At 38.6% G+C, this 23,914-nt stretch overlaps 1 protein-coding gene across 4 annotated transcripts in view; it reads left to right on the forward strand.

The window, feature by feature from the left end:
* KIDINS220 (kinase D interacting substrate 220) overlaps nt 1-23,914 on the forward strand; it is a 77,489-nt gene that overhangs the window by 30,425 nt on the left and 23,150 nt on the right. For all 4 annotated transcript variants that reach the window (XM_042033060.1, XM_042033059.1, XM_042033061.1 and 1 more), the window contains 6 exons: nt 906-1,195; nt 4,870-5,010; nt 5,621-5,864; nt 6,037-6,125; nt 7,091-7,235; nt 8,795-8,957. In XM_042033060.1, the coding sequence (XP_041888994.1) occupies nt 906-1,195; nt 4,870-5,010; nt 5,621-5,864; nt 6,037-6,125; nt 7,091-7,235; nt 8,795-8,957 (1,072 nt within the window). The remainder of the gene's footprint in view (nt 1-905; nt 1,196-4,869; nt 5,011-5,620; nt 5,865-6,036; nt 6,126-7,090; nt 7,236-8,794; nt 8,958-23,914) is intronic.

Here is a 23,914-nt window from a genome sequence, read left to right on the forward strand (position 1 = left end):
ACGTATGTCAGCAATGTTAAAAACTTTTGCAGCTCATATCTCAGTGTATAGAATAATATGGGCCGCATATAAACCTTGGATATTCTTTCTATTTAACATATTTAAAATTGGATTTTTTTTCCTCTAGTTGAAATACTGTTTTTTAGCTGTCATAGTTTTGCTTTAGATCATTGCTGTTCTGTTCTTTGTTTATCAACAAATGTGTACAGAAGATACCAGTCTTTTAGATGTACACCACTGGATGTGTACAGGTCCTAAAGGCAGATATGGCTGCTTTGGAAAATGCTGTTTCTTTGGTCACTGGTTTAGCTATGCTAAGCTCCAACTGCAGTATTTCCTTCTTTCTTATCAGTACACTTGAAGTCAGGAGCTTTGTATTCTCTTCTGGGGCCCTTGTGATCTGTCCAAACTGTATTTGCTGCAGTTCTCCTGTCTGTGTGTGTTTTAGCATGCAAGAAAGGATGGCCTCAGGTTGCAGCTTGCAGTTTTGCTTTAGTTCTTCAGTGGTACCATTACTAGTAGATTATGTAAGTACCAGGTTCCAGTTTAAAACTGAGTAGTTCCCGTACTGTTTTCCTACGATTTATTTACATAAATACACTTTACAAAGAGATTCCACAAAAGGGGTGATAACACTGATACAAAATTGCAATTTCCATTCAGTATGGATTTCTTGAAATGATGGAAATAAACTGAAGATTAAAGGAATATCTCTTCTTCATAGTTTCCAATAATTTTAGCAAATAATAGTTAATTTCTTCCCATTGGTTTGTGATTGGGTGGTAACACAGCAGTAAGCTTTTGTTCCAGTTAGTCTTTTATGAAAAGTATGCAAGTTAATAGATTTTTGCACTCTCCTGTCATTACATTGTACATTAATTCTAACAGCAATACTTGTTTCCTAGGTAAAAAGAAATGGAAGAAAACTTGCTGCCTCCCATCCTTTGTGATTTTCCTGTTCATCTTGTCTTGCGTTGTTTCTGCAATTGCCCTGTTGGCAATTTTTAATGTGGAATCAGCCAACATGACAGTGAATGTTATTCTTATAACGGTGACCTGTATTGTTGGTTTGGCCTTTTTCTTGAATTGCCGCACGTGGTGGCAGGTGATGGATTCAGTTTTGAATTCTCAGAGGAAACGTCTTCACAATGCTGCCTCCAAGCTTCACAAGTTGAAAAGCGAGGGGTTCATGAAGGTGAGCATTTATATGAATTGGCCCTTAAAAGGAATTAAACAAACCCCCAAACATGGAGCATTATTAAGTTGGGGCATCATTAATTTAACCAGGCCAAGTCGCACAACAGGAGAGTGAGGCTTGGTGAGTTTCTACTGAAGGGAACGCTTCTGTGCCAGTGGTAATTGTTCTTAGCGTATGAGACCTGTGTGCTTAATCAGGAATGTTCAATTTGGGGTTTCAATTTTCTGATTTTATTTTTGCTGGGAAGAAAGTACTTGGAAAACAATTCTCAATTACCAGTATTTAGTAAAAGCTTACTTTAGATAGTAAGATTAGGAAGAATAACTGAGAATCTTCTAAAGGTGAAAAAACAAGCCCAACTTTGTCAGCAAGACCTCTTTGCTAAGAAAGGAAAGAACATTCCAAACCAGTCCACATATTTAATGAAAAATGATAGAAAATACTATTGTTTTGCCCGCCGGTATCTATAAAATGATAAATACACTCTCAGGCTGTCATCAGATATCCTATATGCCCCTATTTGAAAGTAAAATGTAACATTGTGATTGTTACCTTTGTAGATTACAGCCAATATATTGTATAAAAATCTGTTGTACAAATATTTTTTCATAGAATCATAGAACAGTTTGAGTTGAAAGGGATCTTTTAAAGGTCAGCCAGTCCAATCTCCCTGCAATGAACAGGGACATCTCCAATTAGATCGGGCTGCACAGAGCCCAGTCCAACATGACCGTGAATGTTTCCAAGGATGGACATCCACAACATCTCTGAGCAATCTGTGCCAGTGTTTTACCACCCTCCTTTTAAACAAACTTCTTTCTTACATCTAATCTAAATTGACTGTCCTTTAGTTTTTAAAACCATTCCCCCTTCTCCTCTTGCAAAAGGCCCTGATAAAAAGTTTGTCTTCATGTTACTTATAGGCCTCTTTAGGCACTGAAAAGCTGCAATAAACATCTCCCCAGAATCTTGTTTTCTCCAGGTTGAAAAATTCCAATTCTCTCAGCCTTTCATCATAGCAGAGGTGCTTCATCCCTATGATCATCTTTGTGGCCTCCTCTGGACTTGCTCCAATACATTGGTGTCATTCCTGTGCTGGGGACCCCAGATCTGGATGCAGCACTGGGAGTGGGGTCTCACCAGGGCAGAGCAGAGGGGCAGAATCCCCTCCCTCACCTGCTGCCCTCACTGCTTTAGATGCAGCCCGAGGACATGTTTGACTTTCTGGGCTGCAAGGGCACATTGCCAGGTCATGTCCAGCCTCTCATTCACCAGCACCCCCAAGTCCTTCTCAGCAGGGCTGCTCTGGATCTGTTCATTGCCCAGCCTGGATCAACACCAGGGATTCAATACACAGGTGCAAGGCCTTGCACTTGGCCTTGTTGAACCTCATGAGCTCACTTCTTGAGCTTGTCCAGGTCCCTCTGGATGGCATCCTGTCCCTCAGGTGTGTCAACTGCACCACTCAGCTTGGTGTCATCTGCAAACTTGCTGAGGATGCACTCGATCCCTTCATTCATGTCATTAATGCAGATATTAAATAACACTGGTCCCAGTATGGACCCCTGAGGGACACCACTTGTCACTGATGTCCACTGGGATACTGAGCCATTGACCCTTTGTTATTTTTTGCATCTCTTGACAAGTTCAGCCCCAGATGTGCCTTGGCCTTTGTCACCACATCCCTTCACAACCAGACTGTGTCCCTATACTCTTCCTAGCATACTTGTGCTTGCTTCCATTGCCTGTGCATTTACTTCTTGGTCTTTAGTTTGAGTAGCAGGTCTCTACTCAGTGTAGCCTGCTTTTAGTCTTCCTTGCCAATTTTCTTGTACCTGAGGATTGCAAGCTTTTGGGCTCCATGGAAAGCATCCTTAAAAGATCTGCCAGCTCTGTTGTCCGTGGGGGCAGTTTTCCAGGGGGTCCTGTTGACTGTCTCTTTGAAGAGCTAAAAGTTCGCTTTCCTAAATTTCGGTGTCCTGACTTTACTCCCTACCTGACCCATATCTCTCAGGACTGCAAACTCCACCAGTGTGTGATCACTGCAGCCCAGGCTGCCTCCAGTCTTGACGTCCCCAATTAGCTCACTTCAGTGTTGCTTCCCTTCTAGTAGGGCTTGTCTATTACCTAGCTGGAGAAGTTATCCTGCATGCATTCCAACAATCTCCTGGATTGCTGACAGCTCATGAGGCTACATTTCCAGATGTTGGGGGTCGTCTAAGTTCCCCAGGAGGATGAGAACCCATGAGCATGATGCCTCCTGTTGTTGGGACATAATGACTTCATCAATAGGTTCTCCTTTATCAGGCCTGTTACAGACACAAACCTCAAGGTGTCATTTATTGGTCTGGTCCTTGATTTTTATGCAGTGACTTACCCAGTTTGTGGCTGCTTCTCAGAGGCATCTCTTTGTGATCTCTCCATCTTTTGATGTAGAGGGCAACCTCTCCTCCCCTTCCTCTCCTGTCCCTTTTGAACAGTCTGTAGCCATCAATAGTTGCACTCCAGTCATAGGATTCATCCACCAAGTTTCTGGAATGGCAGCTAGGTCATAGCTTTCCAGCAGCACGGTGGCTTCCAGCTCCTCCTGTGAGTTGCCCACTCTGTGTGCACTGGGTAGAGGCACCTCATCTGGGCTGTCAGCTGTGTCACCTTCTTAGAGGAACACCCTTTAATTCCTTTGAGGTATTTCAGTGGTGTTTCCCTGTTGGCTTCTGTTACCTCAGGAGCCCCCTGCTGATCTCCATGAGACTTCAAGCGTGCTCCAGTGTGGCCACCACATCTCAGAGCCAGCAGGTGCTCACTAGCAGTGCGTCCCTTTAACCTTGGTGTGTCATCCCACAGTTTGTTACGGGCATGCGTGATATTATCCCCTTCCCCTGTCATGTCTTGTTTAAAGCTCTGTTAACCCTGCTGGCTCCTGATCAAAGGCTCTCTTTGCCCTTTGAGAATCCCTGATGCCAACGTGCCTGGTGCCATGATTTGCATCAGAGTACCTGATTGTGTCTTGGTGCTGTGTTTCTTGACAGTTGTTTGTTGAGTGGTATTTATCCGACATAACTTCAGCTGTTTAGGAGTTAGGTTCACCCTTTGCTGATCATCAAAGGAGAGAAATAGGTATTTCAGGAGAGTTGTTCATCTATTGTATGTCATCTGATGGTGCACATTCTAATGAATCTAGTGGTTAAGAGATCAGATTGTTACATGTGTAACAATGTTGAAAAGCTTAACAGATCTTCACACTGCATATCTTGAATTGCAATGACTGAGCATTAGAGTAATAGCATAATGTGCTTGGCTGGAAGGCAGATAGAAAAATTTGCTGTACTTTTTATTCAAAGCAATATTTGAGGACTAGCTGAAGCTACTAATGCTCTTTTATTTATTTCTGAAATAATGTTTTACTGTGCATAGATACTATTTTCTTAACATCGTAATGGAATTTAAATAAGGATAGTTTGTTATATCAAAGTGGAATAGGTGAAATAGGAAATTAGTATGTTGGAAGTGACATTTTAGGAGTTTTCACATTGAGTATTTGTAAGTTTATTCTTGTAATCTTGCTGAAGTATTTTTGGGACAAATAGCAATCTGCAAAAGGAATGTATGTATTTTTATTAGTTTTAGGTATTATAGAGATGTCTTTTCCTTCTTTGTTTTCATTTTTATAGGTTTTGAAATGTGAAGTGGAACTGATGGCCAAAATGGCAAAAACCATTGACAGCTTCACTCAGAATCAGACAAGGCTTGTTGTAATTATTGATGGATTGGATGCTTGTGAACAGGACAAGGTTTTACAGATGCTTGATACTGTGAGTTGGATCGCTTTATGAAGATAATGCTGGATTATATGCATGATGTCTTGCACAGATGAGCTCAGATACATGTGGTTATTGTGTGTTTTCTGTAAAAAAAGGCTATGTTGTAGTGATTAATATTTGTGTACATTGGCATAATTATAATGCTAAGAGTGATGGGTTTTAGAAGTTGAAAATTAAATTGCACGTTAGTACTTTTGAAAAGGTTTGCAAGAATCAAATATAGACTATGGAAAATAATTATTCAGTTGAAACAAACTGAAAATACTTGGAGAGTTTTCATATTTACCCTTGAAGTACTTTAGATGAAAAATACTTAAATGCTAAATATTTGGGGGGAACTGGGACATTACTGCATGATACATCTGTGGTGATGATTTCCACTGTAAATTCTGCTGTTAAATTTTCGAGTGTGCTTATTTCTAACTGTGGATTAGTTCCTAATGTTAGATATCTCATATAGAAGAAGCTAACATCTTTGTACACCTCTTGGCCTCTCAGGTTTATTCCTTGAACAGGAGTGAATATGAAATGTTGAGCCAAGTGTTCAAATGATCTGCAGCTACAGTTAGTTATTGCTAACAAGGTGTACTGTCTTTTACAGGTGCGAGTCTTGTTTTCAAAAGGCCCGTTCATTGCAATTTTTGCAAGTGACCCACACATTATTATAAAGGCAATTAACCAGAACCTCAACAGTGTTCTACGTGATTCAAACATAAATGGCCATGATTACATGCGAAATATTGTCCATTTGCCCGTTTTTCTGAACAGCCGAGGGCTTAGTAATGCAAAAAAACTGATGGTAGCTTCAACAACCAATGGGGATATTCCGTATGCAGATAATGCAGGTAAGGTTATGCAGGAGGGTGGTATGAGCGCTACAAAACCAGTGATCCAAAATCTGGATCTGGTTTTGGAAGAAACTGTTAAAAGAATTGACAGATCATTAGTGTTATTTTTATAGGCCAGTCAAATGCATATGACTGGAGAAAATGCCTACCTTTGTTTTCCTTTCTATAGGATTGCATGAAGAGGTTGACAGGAGAGTTTCTCAGAACAGTCTTGGAGACATGACCAAGCTTGGTAGCAAAACTGCTCTCAACAGGCGGGTGAGAGAGATTTTTAGTCTAAATAGAGTTACTGGTAAAACCTTTTTTTTCTTTTCTCTTTTTTTTTCTTTGACATTTTCAGTAACATGAACTTGGAAGACTTATCAAACCATTCTTATGAAATTTTTGTAAGTGATCCACACAGGAAAAGTCCATTCTTAAATCAGTAGACTGATGCTCTGTAAAGAGGAAGAAGTTTGCTTGCTCACCAAAGTATTCCTTTCCACAAAAAATTAAATGCAGCTCTCTGTGAATTCCGAGATGATACAGCAAATCTGATAGGAGCTATGGTCTGTGTCTGTGTGTATATTTTGGGTTTTTTTGTGTAATCAGTTTGTTGCAGGATGTTGCAACAAGGGGCAGTAATTGAATAAATCAAAGAATTTCAGATGTTAAGTACTAGACTTGTACTGTAATGTCTACCACATTTTTTTCCTGCTTTCTGTTCTTTCATCTTTACATAGAATCACTAACTAGTTGAATAAAAGGTATCTAGAAAGTTGTGAAAAGCAACACAGAATCTGAGGATTCTGAGATTTTTGAGCTGCCATAGGTAGAGACTTTGGGAGTTTTGTAGCAGAGGAACCTGATGGTCCCTTTAATTTTTTTGTGTAATTAGTAAATGGATGGTATAAGTCTTTTGAGAGACAATAGGAAGTGATGATGGGAATGCTGAAAATAGTAACCTTTTTACGAAATACTTTGCTATGCCACTCTATTTTGCCCTCTCACAATTGATGTGGAAGTAAAATGTGTAGCTCTTACAACTGCTTGGCTTCTATGGATATAATGTTCAGCTGTTACACAGCTAAATCAGAATTAAATTCTTGTACGTTTGATATTTAGTGTCAGCCTCACAGACCTACCCAGAGTCTCTTAACTTTTAATCAAGTAAAACTGAAGTATTTGAAGTACATAAAAGCTTTTGATACTTACCAGTATTCCTTGGTTTTTTGTATCATCAGGATACTTACCGAAGACGCCAGATGCAGAGGACCATTACACGTCAAATGTCTTTTGATTTGACCAAGCTGTTGGTTACAGAGGATTGGTTCAGTGATATCAGCCCTCAAACCATGAGGAGGTTGCTAAATATTGTTTCAGTGACAGGTAAGTGTGACATGATTATGTGCAGTAAAAACAGTATTGTGCTTTGGCTGCATGTAGTTACACTCAGACTTTTTCGTGTGTAAACTAAATCTAACAAGTCAGTCCATGTGCTGCTTTTGAAGATCCTTCTGAAGCAAACTCTTTTAGAATGTAAGAAAACATTATAGACCATTCTACACAGAATCTGAAAGATCCATAATATTTGTTGTTTCATCGACTTCAGTTGGAAGGCAAATGATTCTAGTCTACATTTTTAGGAAATTTTGAATTTTTTGATTTTGAAATGGGATAAGAAAATCGTTTTTCAATTTCGTAATACTGTAGTGGGAACAAAGATTGTAGTGAGGAAAAGGTGAGCTTTGAGGGAAAAACCAGGTATATATCCTGTTCATTTTTTCTATGAATATTTAGAGTCCTTGTTCCCTAAATGATTGTGTGGAACTAATGAAAGCATTTTCTGACCTGTTTTTCTTCAGCAAAACACAGTCAAGACGTTGGTATCTCTAAGGTTTAAAAACTGGAAATAACTGGAAAAGGGCTTGTGGAGGTTTAATAAAATCCTGTATCATGTAGTAGTAAGTGAATGGGGAGTGATTATGTTCTGTCTTTTCTGTTACAGACACTAGAAGGCACTGTGTAGCCCTACAGCTACCCAGAACAAAGAAATTGACTTACTTTTCACACTGTATATAGTGAAGAGCATAAATCTGCAACAGACCTCAAATTCCAAGCTAATCTTATAAATAAGAGTGCTGTCTCTTAGCTTGTCAAACAAAATCACAAAGTAACAAAATCACAAAATGTTAGTTGTAAAATTAAGCTGAAAAAAACCTCGCCAGAGCACTTTTAGTGTAGTATAGTCTGTGGTTAGGCATGATTTCATGAACAGCTTTATGAGCAGAGCCGTCAGGCTGTAGGCTACGTGTCATGACAGATATTAATAAAGGAATTACAGAAAATTTGCTGGAACTTCAAATGCATAAATTGTAGCATTAACTTTTTCTGGTTTTTTGAAATAACTTTATTTGTAATTTATACCTTGCCTTATTAACTTAAGACAGTCCTTTTTATAGCTTTGAATTTTACTATATTGGCTTTTGAAGTTGGCAGTTGTATGCTTAACTTGTTTTGACCACATTTCATATGCCAGTTCATAGAAAATCTATCAAAGTATTAGCATGAAATTCTGTGTTTAGATAGAGAAATTAATTCTGTGTGAAATTCTTTATTGAATTTTGTTGAATTAAGTTAAGATTCACCAGTAGCAGGATGATAGTAATCAGTGTTTAACCTGGAGCTGAAGTTGACAGTTTTGGAGAGTCTCATATTTTGGCCAGTATATGGAAGGATTTTTATTAAATTGTAAAATTATATTTTTAGATGCAACTTGTGATGATTTTGAATTTACTGAGCTAGAAATATAATAGCAGGAAGCTCACAGATCAGATGAAAGGACTTAACAAAGTAACATAGCTGTTACTTTAAAGGGGAAAAAAGGTATCTTTCGAAAGGGAGAAAAAATCCTTTCTGTTTTCTTCTCTCGTTCCTTGTTCTATTAGGTCGTTTACTGAGAGCTAATCAGATCACATTCAATTGGGACAGACTGGCAAGTTGGATCAATCTCACAGAGCAGTGGCCATACAGAACATCATGGCTCATCCTGCATCTTGAAGAGACCGAAGGTGTTCCGGATCACCTGACTTTAAAAACCATCTATGAGAGGTAGTCATTATATTGGTGATGGTGTGCACTTTCAGTGATTAAAATAGTAGTTATTATTAATGATCATTAGAATAACGTGGCTTTCAAACATCTATCAGATTGTAATCTAAGATTCCCACAACCTTACCCTCTTCTGCTAATTTTTGAAAACTTCGAAGTGAGTTTCATTGCTTTTGCAATGCACCATGTATGAATGAATGCTTTGTATTTAAGCCAAAGAGAACTATGCAGGAATTCTTTCACAGGCAGCGAGCTGTACTTTTGTCTCTTGATGTCATTTTCATCTTTACCTTGGCCAAGCTACTATTTGGATATTTTCTCCAATTCTTTGTTAATCTGAAATAAGCTCTGCAAAAACTGCCCTTACTGATAAAAATCTCTGAAGGTTTTGTGCTTAGCAGGTGGTCTGTGGCAATGCCATGTGCTGCATGTAAGGGGTGTGAAAAAGAGGCATGACTTTCTCCATTTCTGCTACGAGTTGCTGTCCAACAGAGCTGTCTAGGTTTTGCTACTGAGAACACATGGCCCCGAGCTGCCAGTGAACATCTCTCTCCAAACCCCTCTGCTTGTGAGAAAGGATGTGTGGGTTGTGGCCTGATGACGTGGGAGGAATGGAAGAGAGAGGATGTGACTGTGAGTGGGGCCTATAGAAGAAAAGCAGAATCTGAGAATCAAAATCAGGGAGAAGAAAGGTAGGTTTGACTTGGATAAAATATAATTGAGATCAGATGAAAAGAACAGCTGAGGTAAAGAGAGAAGATTGTGACTGATTGAACAAGTTACCGGAAAACCTAGCGACTTTGCAAGGTCCAGGGGGATGAACTTGGAGAGAAAATATTGGAAGTGTGCCCTGCACTGAAAGTCAAGGAATAGGAGATTAATTGTATGAGGGTCTGGGGTGGGCTGAGAATGGTTGAAGTGTTGAGGATGGAGTTAGGATTGATTGGGAAAGATGATTGAATGAGTTGTATTAGGAATGAAAAATTGAAGTGCTGTTAAGATCTGAACACAGAAATTCCAGAAGGTAAAGGGCCAAGGACAGATTGGACGTGATGAGGCTGAGGATTGAAAACAGATGAAGAGGGCAAGTAGTAGGCTGAAGTGGCTTCAAGCTGGAAGATTGTTTTAGAAATACCGAACTTCACAGGTAAATTAAGTGCATGATTAGAAAACACTTTCCTCTAGAGTATGGACCTGGTTTCTGGGTTTTGCATTTCCTCTGTGAGTGTAATATACCTGTGAAATCAAAGGTAAAGCACATGGGAACCCATCTTTCCACTGTGGGTTCACACAACTAGTGTCATAAATGTTTATGTGATCAGCTAAATACAGTAATTCAGAATCATCAGGAATTCTCTTTCCTGTCATGCTTTTCATTCAAACTTCTCTTTATTTAGATTTGCTCTCTGTCATGTTTCAGATTTTTTTATTTTCAGTATTTATCCAACAAACTCATTGCAGCTTTCTGATTATTGGCATGTACAGTAATAAATCACTTCGGAGTTTTTGAAGTCCAAAGCTGTCTTCAAGACATAACAAAGTTTGTCTTCTGATAAACCAGAGGAGATATTAGACACCTGATTTATTCTCATAAATGGATATCAGTTAATTCCAGTATTAACTGATATTAAATCTGTAGTAAACCAGCATGAATAAAAGGAAAGGACATTCGGAATTGAATGTGAAAAACTTCTTTGGGTTCTGGATTGTTTGTTGTTGGTACAAACACTTGAGCTGTTGATGCCCAGTGCCAGCTGGAGCGTGTCATGGTTTATTAGTTAAGGTGTGGAGGAGATTCATGACTGCTGCTGTGCTGTACCTCTTGCTATGCAGGTTGTTTGGAAGTGATACAGCCACTTGAGTAGACTGCTAGTTCATAGCTGACAGTTACAAGGGTATAGGTAATTTTGGTATATAAAACTAGAGTACATAATGTGAAGAAAGAGTGAAGAACCCTGTAGCATGTATTGGAAAAGGGAAGGTGATCATCATCTTTTAAGGAAAGCTGTTTGTATTCTACCTGCAATGCCAGAAAAACAAGGAAAAGGAAAATAAGACCAATATTCCGGATTTTCTCTTTAGCACAAAATACCAACAGGATTATTTGATATGAAAATGATAAAGCTAAAAGACTTAGTTTCTTTAGCTTCCTAACAATTAAAAAAAAAGTTTCCTAACAATCATGTTGCTGCTTGCTCAGAAGAATTGATGTCTCTCAGCAGCTTCTGTGTAAGGAACTAAATATGTAACTCTCCTGAAATACTGACAAAGCTGAGGTCTCATCTGTCTGGTGATTTGGGTGATCATCTTTACCATATGCTGAGTATGAAAAGGTCTGTGGACTCTTCTCTGGCATTATCTAGAGCTCTAAAAATTCTGTTTTATCCAAAGCAATCCTTTTGGTGTCATTGCTATTCTTTTTATCTGCAACTGTTTAAAGTAACTTGGCTTAAATAACTGTTTCAGCATCATTTCAAAGTTAGTTCCTTGTTTAAAACTTCAGTCTCTGTTTTCTTGGTTTTATTAGTTTATAGAGCAGCTTTCCCATTTGGAGTCTCATAAATAGATACCAGATTTTGATAATTATGTAGCTTGTTCCTGTACTGAGTTTGTGTTACTTCCTCTGTTTTTTGTTCTTCAAGGTTAGGGGTTTTTTTTAATATCTTGATATTTTAGAGCAGAATCAAGTATATAGTTTTCCTAGTATTGAGTAGTTTGTATCAAACTACTTTTTATTGTGACACTGCAGTCTTAGGGTTGCTGCTTGGACATCTCCCTTCGCTGAAAGGAATCTTGTAGGTTCTTTGTTGAGTTTCGCACTTGGATCACATCCTCTGTGTAAGGAGAATGCTTTGGTACTACAGTTGCCTTTCCAGGTTTTAAAATATCACGTGTGAAAAAACTGATCTGTTACAACCCCCTTGGCTGAAGAGTTAGGGTGGATAATCGGTCTGTGCGCTGAGGGTGTGACGGGGACAGTTAACCCCGTGTTGCCCTACAGCCGTGTCCCCGGGGCGGGCTGTGCCCTACAGCCGTGTCCCCCGGGGCGGGCTGTCCCCAGCCGTGTTCCCCGGGGCGGGCTGTGCCCTACAGCCGTGTTCCCCGGGGCGGGCTGTCCCCAGCCGTGTTCCCCGGGGCGGGCTGTGCCCTACAGCCGTGTCCCCGGGGCGGGCTGTGCCCTACAGCCGTGTCCCCCGGGGCGGGCTGTCCCCAGCCGTGTCCCCCGGGGCGGGCTGTGCCCTACAGCCGTGTCCCCCGGGGCGGGCTGTGCCCTACAGCCGTGTCCCCGGGGCGGGCTGTCCCCAGCCGTGTCCCCGGCCGTGTCCCCGGGGCGGGCTGTCCCCGGCCGTGTCCCCGGCCGTGTCCCCGGGGCGGGCTGTCCCCAGCCGTGTTCCCCGGCCGTGTCCCCGGGGCGGGCTGTCCCCGGCCGTGTCCCCGGTGGGGCTGTCCCCAGCAGCGCTGGTGCCGCAGGGGCTGTGCAGCGCGGCGCGGTGCCCGCAGGTGGCGCTCCCTGCTCGGCGGAGCCGCGGGGAGCGCTGGCACCAGAGCCTTTGCTTTCAGTATTTCCGAGGGAAAGCGATACTCTCACAACATACAAAAAATACAGGACGATGAAAAGAATCGGGTAGTCAAGCACTAAGAAGAAAAAGAATAAATGTAGTCTTTATCTAATTCCCCTCTTTGCAGGCACATTGATATATGATTTCCATGATTATATGCTCTTTTGCCTCCATGAGGTTCCCATCTTGTAATGTCCAGAATTTAATTTTGCAAACTGCAGTAAAGGAGAGGGCCATTTTCTTTCACATTGCAGTGCTATCTGTTGGAGTTGAAAAGAATGCAATAACTAAAGTAAGACAACTAAAAACTGCTCCACAACTGCTTGTCAGAGTTTGCATGATGCTCTGGACTAGTCACCTCTGCAGTACCTTTCACTTGGATAGTATTTGTGCCTCTGTGGGGAGGTGGTGTACAGCTTATGATTCTGTAGGCTGATACTGCTAAGTACTCAGTGTTCAGAGCTATATCTGGAGCTGCTGAGAGCTCTGCTTTCAGTTGGTGGAGTATTCCGAAAAAAATGGATATCTCAAATTGGTAACTAAATAAGTATACCTATACATCTGTGCTTCAATTTGTCATTAAAAATAAAGCTAACTAATATGTTCTTATTGTGAAGGCTTTTTGGGGAAAGTAAATTTGTCTTTTTCTATAGATATTGTGAAGAATATCGAAGACTATATTGATGAGTATGAAACCAGGTCTGTCAGCAGAAGTGTATCTTTCCTGTATCATACTATGCAGAGGTGAAAAACCTACTGAACATTATATTGGGAACTTTCTGCCAGGGTTTGTAACAAAAAACCCAACAAACAAAAAAATCACCCTCACAAAAAAAAAACCCCAAAAGAACACAGAACCCCCAAAAACAACAACCAAAACCAAAAAACCAAAAAGCAAACAAAGAAAAAAAGCCCAAAACAAAAAACCCAAACAAAACAATTAAAAAACACAAAAAACCCCACAAAATCCCCCAACCCAAAACACAGAAAGAAAAATCACAACCCCCTAAAGAAAATTAGGCTTCAGTTTGTGACACAGGCACACCTCTGTGAAGAATCTTTATGAACTGGAGTCACTTAACATCTCTTACAGTAAAAGGTAGAGGCACTATGCTCTGAATCTTTTGTAGGGGGGAACCAGGCCCATGCTTTGTAACTGTGGCAAATTTTGAGAAGAAAATGCTGAATCTGCTTTGTTGGCTTTCAGTCTATATTCTTGAGAAAAATGTGTTTACTGTTTTTACTTCCTTAAACCAACCTGCTGTATCATCTTGTTTCTGTCCTCTCATTTCAGCCTCTCTCTCATTGCTGGTCTGGTTGGTCTTGCTTTCCACCTGGTGTATTTATTAGTACTAGTACTTACTCCTTCAGGTTATGTGTTGCCTTTTCTCATCATTGGGATTTTCATGTAGTTTCTCTCCTTACCAGGTTAAGATCTTAATTCTCATTTTGCCTCTTCTTCCCCTTTTGTGTTTAGGTTCTTCAGTGGTCAAGCTTACTACTGTCATTACCCATCTCTCCATCCTGGTCTAATTTAATTATCTTTACCATTTTATTTATAGCTGTGGTGTAGAGTTAATATTCCTCTACATTTATGTTGTGCTGCATTCTCTTCCATGTTACCGTAAAGAGTCTTCCTAATGTCAATTTTGTGTAATGCCAAAGTGGTTTGCAGAAGTTGCAAAAGGCAAATTTTTAAGGCTCTGAAGTGGAATAAAATATGTGGGCTTTCTGCAAATAAATTTCTAAGAGAATTAAGTTGTCAGATTAAAGCAAGTTTCTGTTGAATATTTGCAACTGAGACTTTTCAGACTTGTAAATTAGCCAGCTATTGGAATGTGCTCTCTTGTGAAGGCAAATAAAGTGTCCATGACACCAGAATAAATGACAGTGCCAGATCTAAATAAATGGTATCTTGGGAAAAGTCACTGTGGCTTTTGTAGAAAAAAGATACACTTCGAGAAACTGAATTCTCAACAGAGTCAAGGAACAGAGGAAGAAGACAAGGAAATATTTTGAAATTTAAGACATTTTAAGCAAGATCTTCACGTAAGAATATCTAAATGTGTTAAAATCTAAGATAATAACAGACGCGATTGCCTCAGAAAAACAAAAGAAGGAAGTGAAAGATAGGAGTATGTGTCTCATGAGAAACTTCCAGGTGAGGTTTCCAAAGATAATTCTTATGCTATTTGACATACCTGTGAATGGTCTGACAGAGGGAGGAGATGCCATGTGGGGGTATAACCAGGATAACTAGTTTCACAGAGGGTTGTGGAAGTCGCTATGAGTAAGTTGCAGATCAAAGTCATTGTGCATATAGGTATCATACCTTGCTGGGGAAAATAATCTAACCTATAATCCTGCTAACGCAGTAGTGGATGGTCAATGTGCACTAAGGAAAGGAATTAATAAATTATTGCTGATTTCTCTGAAAAATGTGCAGTGCCCCACCTCAGTCAGAAAATGAAACAGTATCTTTAGGAGTTCCTAACAAGTCCATGGAAGGGCAGAATGTATTGTGTTATACAAATACGTAATTTTTCTAAATTCTAAAGACTGAGTTTCTAATCATCACATTTCAAAATGGTTGTACCAAAGTAGCAAATGTATTTAAGAGGCTGAGGAAAGCTGTAGTCTTACATCAAGCAGTGATGAGTCCTGGTTTTGCTGGACTACTTTCTCCTTTCTTCTCAAGCCCTCCTCATTCTTAAGACATTTGATTCATTTATTTCTTTTCCCCAAAAGTCTTATTTTTTCATTTCATTTTGAGACTGTGAGTCTTGGTTGTCTTTGTTTCTTGGTATTTTCTACTTCTTAAGGCTAAAGATATCAGGGATTTGATTTTACCGCCTTGTTGAACAAAAATCATGCTATTAAAGCTGATTGTATGAGAAGAAATGTCTTCTTGTTGAAGTCCCTTTCCTCGTTAAATTGCCTCACTAAATAAGATAATGTGCTGAACACATTTTATGTCTTTGTATCCTTCTTATCATGGCAGAAATAAAAGTCTGCAGTACTTTGTCAATTGGAAGATGTTCCTAGAAATCACTAAAGTAATTTTGTAACTCTCTTGCCTGTCCTTCTGGAGGCTTTTGTCCTTCTGGAGGCATTAGGGAGAGTTTCTGTATCTATGAGCTAACCAGTTCTCTTCTGGATATGGCAGATTTACCAGTCTGCCACTTCTTAGACCTGTTAGTAGCTGGACTGTAAGATTTTTACAACTGAAAGTGAAACTTCAGGCATGCATGTGCCTCTTGAGTTCAAGAATGTCTTGTATTGCATTTCAGAAAATAACTGTAAATTTCGAAACACTTGAAAAACTATGGATGGTCTGAATTTTTACCCCTGAAGTTCCTGTGAAATCAATGGTTCTGCTGTTGTGAATGCATAGAATTGCTAAAGCAAGGCCTAGGTTACCTTGCACCTAGAACCTATTCAGTCAGTAACTGAAGCCCTTAAAAAGCCAAGTAAAGACAAAAAGAATGTGGTTTGAGCATGCTTGCAGCAGGAGGAAAGAATGAGGTTCAACACAAAGCACAGCAGCAAAGGCTACTTTAACTGGAAGATAAATGTATCTAAATTAATTATACCAAGTGCTGGGACAGGCTGTGTGACAAGGTGCAGGAACCTTCCAGTGCTGATGTGTTGTCTAGGCAGGCAAGGCCACTGTAGAAAAGTTTCAGTTGGCCTTTAAAAAGAAAATGGCAGGGAACATACTGCCAGAGCTACTACCTGTTACAGAAAGCTCTTTGGAAAGAAGAAAGTCAGTATGAAGTTGATGACAATCCATGAGAATTTCCTCATGGTTATGCCTGGATACCAGACATAGGTAGAACATTCACCCAGGAATTAGGTAGATCTGTGATAAATATTGTCCTCTCTCTTATGGGGTTAGGATCTAAGTTCTGGATCTTTCTGAATAAAATTCTAGCCATTACCTGCTGAAACTGTGAGAAATGTAAGGCTGGTGTATCTGAGGAGATAGTCCGAAGAGAGACCATGACTTATTGTCTCAGTGCCTAAAGATGATGGGGAGGGGAGGATGCTTGTCCCCGTGACTGAATATACAATTTATTTAACACTACAGAATTCAGGTATTCACACAACCTTCTATTGAAGTGCTTCCTGTTGGCTGCTTTTGAGGTTAATCTGCTTGTTAGGCTTGAAGGCACAAGGGTCAGCTTGAAGACCTGAGTCAGTCCTACCTGTCATTCTTTGCACAGACTTTGACCAAAGTGGGGTATTAAGACAGGGGCTTTGACCAAACTGGAATATTAAGACCAGAGTTACCAATTTTTTATGAGAATATTTGCAAATAGCTGATGGTTCCTGAATTTCTGATACTATTTTTATGTATTTATTAAAAATATTAGAACAGAAGAGCTTGGCTCAGGATAGAAGAAACTCTCATGAGCCATCTGTTCAGATTAGGATCTTCACCCTTACTTAATCTCCTTGAAAATATGCTTTTTGGAAAGCTGAAACTTTGGAAAGGAAACTATGGCAATCAAGAATCCTAGCTCTTTGATTTTGAAAAAAGATATTTTCTAGGGCAAGAAAATGGTTATACTTCCCTCAGAATTGTAGGTAACCATTATTTAAAACTTAGCAACGTGTAATTCATCCATCACTTGGGCTTAATTTAACCTCTGTGATAAAGTCTTTGTGCACATATATGTGCATGCCTACCTATGATGGATGGCAAATTGGATGGCAGTACGACGTGCTGAGGCAGAATGCACCGAATTTAGAAGAAGAATAGCATAACAGCTTTCTTTATTTCAGCTTTTTTTTTGGCTTGTGGGGGGGGGGGGGGATGGGGCGCCGCCCGGGGGGCCGGGGGGGGATCAAGGGAACTAAAGGATCTAAGCAAGGCATAGCTCATTTATTACTTTCATTTTAATGCTTTTGCAACTCTTAACACCATTCCAAGGGATGAATTGTGGAATATACATGCTTTGTCTAATTTATCAATAATAAAAAGAATTGTTGTTTCTTAATTTCTTCAGTTCTAGTCCAGTTTCAGCACTGGTATATTACCTTGCTTGGGTTTTTTTTCTGGTCTTTACTAAAGTTATCCCTTTTTGAAATCAACCACAGAAACAGTTATCTCTAATAATGGTAACCAGAGAAATACTTAATTTCAGGTTACTACACAACTCATCCTCGGTTTTTCTTTTATTTTTTTCCTTTTTTCTTGAAATTAAACGGATAAAAACGAATTTAGTTGCAAGTGAAACGGCAGTTCGTTACTATAGATTTGTAGTTCTATCGCGTGGTTTCATTGGTGCCGTGTTTTCCTGATAGGTTTAGATCTCTTGTGTGATACACCCATGGTAATCAAATTAAGAAATCACTTAGGTTAAAACATTTTTCTGTTTCATGTACGGTGGACTATTTCTCCTTCGTTGTTTACTACTTCAATTTAAGAAAGTATATTTATAGAATACTAAAAATACCACCGAGATATAAATGATATGAAATTATTTTATTAAAGAATTTGATTTCATAAAAACATAGTATTCTGTAGCACTAGTAGTAAAATTTATTTTTCTCCATATAAAGGCTCATTTATTTTTATAGCAATTTGATGACACATCTGCTTGCTTTATTCAGCTGAAAAGAAAATGTTGGTTCTTGGTGTTTTGTAAAATTGCTTTGTTAAATTATTTTCAAAATCGTTCAACTTTTAACAAATGACATTTGATACTAACATTGAAAAGCAATTTCAGCTAATTAAGTAGATCCTTCTATAAACCATTGGAACATTAAGATGACAAACTGTTCATTCAGGATTATTTTAATTGGTACAATTATTGTAATTTTGTTGCAATTATGTGTTGAGCTAAAAGCTTTTGTTTAAATCATTTGAGGGTTTTTTTGTTAATATACATAAGTAAGAAGAAAAGAAGTAAAATAAAAACTGATGATAAGGATTATCTGTTTACTTTTTCATTACAGTGCTTTAGACAAGTATCTATTGAATTATTCTTTTAGAAAAGTATGTTACATGCTTTCAGCCAATCTGTAGAAATTTTAAATGTTAAAATTGAGCAAGATCATTGAAATGTAACTTTTCTGGAAGGTTATTATGTTAATTCCAGTTTTGACACTGTTTAAACACCTTTTAAGAAAAACGGTGAAATGAACTTTTGAGGGATTTGTGAGTTGCTTCATGCCTATTGATGTATTAATTTAAGAAGTGTAGCTATTTAGTGATTATAGAAATTAAAAATGAAAAAGCTGTGGAAGGTGCCACATTCATCACTCTGATTATAATGTTCTCTGCAATCATCTTTGCCCAGGCCAGGTTTAAATAAATCACATCCTTTAAGTAGACAATTTAGTATTCTTGTAGACCTCACAGTGAGGCATTACTTCTAAAATATTTAACCTTTTTGTTTTTCCATTTCCTTTTATTGTCTCTTACTTAAAATGCAGGGCACATAAAGTTATTATGTTTCCTACTGGGCTAATAGTGTCGTCTCAGTGTTAAAAGGCAGTGTACCAGTTGAGTAGTAGGTGGTTGATGCCCACCTTTTTGTTTTTAAATTCTTTTGCCTTTTGTAATTCAAATAGCACTGCAAAGCTGTGAATGAATCCGGGCATTTGTAACTGCTTCAACACTTTATCTTAAAGTATGCCAATGTAGGGTGTGTTCTGGAGAGTTGTTTAAAAACCAGAACTTTTTAATATGGCTCAGTGACAGTGCAGGATACTGGGTGTGGAAGATTAGTTTAATAAATATCAATCTTTTAAGGATCGGAATTTTTTTTTCTTTCCGAAATGATCAAAAGTGGGAGCACTGAGGAGAGGTGCTTTATCCGCTGGTACTTGAATAGAGTCAGTTTTGCAAAGCAAGCTTTCCTGAATACCTATGGTAATAGGAGTTTTTAAATAGCTATTGCATCTGTTCCGTGAAGTCTCTTCTGCTTAATATGCGCTGAGGGGGCTTGAATTTTTGTCTACATAGATATATCAAACTATAGCTTTCTCTTTTTTGGTCTTTATTGAGATAAATCATTTATTTCCTTATGTTATAGTATTGAATGTGCAATGACTTTTTATTCCTGTCTTTATACGAATGGGCTTATAAGCAAATGTTCTTTTTCAGTGTCCAAATGACCTGTTGCAATTTTCAGTTTGAGAGAATATTTGCAGCACACTTGCTGATAGTACTGCAAAGTTCCTGGAGCCATTTGTGGTGAGAGCTTTTAACACTGTCACTATACTGACCAGACATGAGAAAAGTAGGATAAGTAACTAAAGAGCAAAGCATAGTATTAATAGGATTTGATTATTAGGTATTAGAGATCAGATGTCTAATTAGCAGACTGTTAAGCATCAAAATTTCATATTGCATTCCATAGCGGCCGAGGTTTTCTAGTTTTGTGTTTCTCAGTATCAAATATCTGGAAAAATTTTTTTCTCATTTTTAATGACAAATTATTTCATTATTTTAAGCAACATTTTTGACTTGTACCGTATTGAGAGGAAAAAATTAAAAAGCACATGATAGATAAAACATGACATGCCTTCATGCTCGTGCCTTCTGTTGCTCTATTATTTAATAGCAATTAATTAAGTCATTTGCTTTTTATGGAGTGAAAAAGTTAAATGACTCTTGTCCATGCAGTTGCTTGCTCCTGTGAAACACACGAGGTAAAAAAAATAAGGTGTGCAAAGATAAATTTGAAGCATTTCTTTGTTTTCACCTTCAGGGAGAGAGGTTTGGAAAAAGCAGGGAGACCAGCCCTTCAGGGTATGAGGGCTTGTAAAGAAGTTAACCTTTCACCAGTCTGGGAACAGCAGGGCAGGCTGCTCCATGAGAGAGGAGCAGGGAGCTGAGGAGAACAGCAAGGCAGGCACGGCATTGTGAGCAAGGGGAGCAGTCCCACAGTAGCCAAATGGGAAGGTGGGAGCAGGTTCAGTGACGGTAACCAGGGACAGCAAACAGCCCGGTGGCCTCTAGCCACAAGGCACGTTTTAGGTCAAGGCAGGAAGTTAAGCCAGTGGTCAAGGTCAAGAGGGGAGGACCAAGGTTAAAGGCCTGAGCTTAAAAGCTGTTCTTAACTCAGGCAAGAGAGCCCTCCAGTGATGCTTCTCACAGCTCTTGTCACCACAGCCTGGTTCCTCAGCTATTCTGCATCAGATCCAGCCTTGAGCACAGGCCCCAAAATCCCTGCCTGGGGGGAAGAGGTGGGTAAATCCTGTTGGCATATTTCAGGGCCTGGCATAACCAATGACATAGGCTATGTGGGCAGCTCTAGTACAGCCTCCAGTGCAGATGAAGGTGGTTGATTTTGGCTGTTGCCATTTTGCCACCACCTAGCAGGGCAGTGAAGTAGATGGTCAATAGGTGGGCTGCCATGTGTAGCCCAACAGCTTAGCACCTTCGCCTGAGCTATGCTGGCAACATTCAGTGCTGGACACACTGTCAGACCATGGTGGTTATTTTCTAAGTCAGTCATGGAAGTACAAGGTGAACATAATTAGAACAAATTTGAATCTTATTTACAGTCTCTTGAATGGAAGGTAAGATGATGTGCGTCTGTGTACTTGTACTAAGTTATCTGTATTTGAGGAAAAAGCAGAAATAATTCATCATTGTTGGAATACAACTTATTCCACAATGAAAGCAGTTTTTAATTTCACCTGCTCATGGGAAAGAGATATGAAGAGTAGTGGAATGAATTTTTAAGGTTCACTTCAATCAATGTAATGTTTTGTTTTAGCCTCATTCCTTCTAAATTCAAGTAGTTTCTCCTGGAAACAGGCAGTCTGTAACACTGACACTTTTTGATGCTTCTGATTTTAAAAATAATTCTTTTGCCTCAGGAATCTAGCCTCAAAATGAGAATAGTGTGTTCACAGTGCTTTATTTTTAGATCTGCATGCTAATATTTTAGAGAAAGTAACTCCTAAAGTGCTTTACATGCTAACCTTTTATTTTTTTATCTGAGAAGTGCAGGCACGTATGGTTTTTGTGGCTCTTTGCCAAAAGATTATCATTTACATAAATATTTCTTTCAAAGGCGTAGTTTAAGACATTGAGCTCAGGAGGTTAGAATAGAGACTTCAATCTGCACACCAGCAGTGGGCTATTGGCTTCTGAACAGTAGCTTTGTTCATCGTATTCGGAACACTGTTCACATTCAGACTTAAGTAGAGCTGGCATTAAAAATCAGCTAATTTGTTTCATGTGATTCATCAGCTGTGTGTTTTATTTAAATCTATGTCACATTCTCTTTTGGCTTTTTATTTTGTAGATTGAAGTGTTGAAGTAGGCCACTTTTTAACTCTTCAGTTCCTGACTTGAAAAGTGACTTAATTTTTGCTTTTCCAATGTTGAAGTCCTGACTCAAATACTTACAGTAAATATATATAACTAACATACATAACTAAAGTGTGCATTAAGGATCTTGGTTTTTTTCACCATTTGATGTTTGATTTAAAACAGACACATTTACAATCAGTTTAGTTGTAGTTTTATATAAGGCAAAATAGAACAACCTAAGGTAGTAGCTAAACATTAGTGTGTAAAATATGCACTTCTCAGATTCTGTGGAGTATACAAGCTTTTCTTTGATACTGCCAAAGTTCTTATTTTTTCTTTTGGCCCTTCACTTCTTGAGGTTAGGACTGCTTTCAGCTTCTATTAGATTTCTTTAAACTCTGCCAGAGAATGAAGTGTTCCCATTATTTGAAATTGTAACCTTTGAGTGTCCAGTTTGTCTTTTCACAGATGCATCACTTTTTATTCTCTTAAGGCTGGAGTCTCTGAAGCCTTACATACACTGAACTTCCCCAGAGTGGATAATCCAACTGCCATCTGGACAGTGTCTCATAATGATTTGCAGAATTAGAACCTTTGTTAAAATAGGCTACACTTGCTTTTATGCTTTATATTTGTTACATTTTTCCTGTGCTATAAAGTAGCCTCTCACTATGAATGAAGTTATTCATAGATACTGTTTATGACAGCATGTCTGGTATTCTCCATCTGTTAGGTACATGGTCCATTCAGATGTTTTCTGGTAAAATTTATAGGAATTTGTTAATTCTACTCTTAGTATATGGCAAGAATGTCTTAAAAGATCAGATTGAAAGATTAGCACAGCTGAAATACATTTTTAATGTAATGGAGTTGCACTTACTTCAAGCATGTAACATTGATTCTCAATTCTTTTATTTTTCTTAACATTAAATGCTAAGTATTTTGTGTAAATCTGCCACTTCTGTCTCTGGAATAATCCCATGGTACATAAAATTCTACTGTTTATGGAGGATCTAAAAATAAAGATAAAAAAAGATTGTTGCTTTTTAAAAGCAGAGAAATTGTGAACTAGGGTAAGATTATTCAGCTAATGGTAGACTTAGTTCATTAGTTCTATTAAAAATGCAATTAAATTACAACCAGTTGGGGGTTTCTTTAAAGTGTTTTATGGTTTTTTCCTCTTCATAGACACAATGTGAGTGTGAATTTATTTAATGTAAGAGATTCCTGGTGTACTGATGATTTACTGAGTGTGCATGAGAGTCTCCTTCCTCCCTTCCCATGCATGCATCAGTGCACTTATTTCCCCCATGACAGCGCTGGTAGTTGCCTTAGATCTTTTAATTGTCCAATAATCAGAGAAAACTCTTACACTTTCTTTTTTCTATGCTACCTTCTTCTTTTTAGCAAGTTTCAGCAGCTCACAGAGCAGCCAACATATCTGTGCTCTTGCTCTTTATCATGGAGCTGTAGTCTTGATATGTCTTTGAAAAGAGCCATTAAAAATCATAATTAATTTTATATTTATATAAAGTTTTTTATATTTTTCTCCTCACAGTTTTTTTCTATTTTTGCTTTATGTACAGTGAGGTTACTTCATTGGTATCCATATGAAGTGCTGTCACAGTCACTTTATAGCCATTACTGTAACTGTATTCACCATTCTCAGTGCGTTCTTTCACTGTTTACATTTTTATTATGCTGGGTGTGAGAAATACTTTTTCATTTTAGTAATCTTTAATTTAGATTAACATTTCTCATTTGATATACCAGTACTATGAGATGAAACATCAAATAAGATAGGTCCATCTGACCAACAATGTTAGCCTTCATCACTTTGCTTGGTAGGAGCTTTTCATAAACTTCCACAAGACTAACATTTAATCCTTCTACTTGTTCCTTCCTGAAACTTGCCTTTATACTAGTGCTCACAAAACCCCCACTGTTGCTTGACAATAGCCATAATGTATGAACAGTCCCTTACATTGATCATGTCTCATGGTTTTGTTATTTTCATTTGTTTGTGGCTTTTTCTTAGAAGGTGAATTGCTTGAAAGCAGGTGGTTGTTTTCCCACTTTTTGCAATGGATGCACGGTTAGATTTTGATCAACTTCTA

This window comes from Corvus kubaryi, unplaced genomic scaffold (assembly GCF_017639235.1).
Source record: "Corvus kubaryi isolate FWS band 111438036 unplaced genomic scaffold, C.kubaryi_AGA036_p1.0 37354, whole genome shotgun sequence".
In the NCBI taxonomy this organism is placed as follows: domain Eukaryota; kingdom Metazoa; phylum Chordata; class Aves; order Passeriformes; family Corvidae; genus Corvus; species Corvus kubaryi.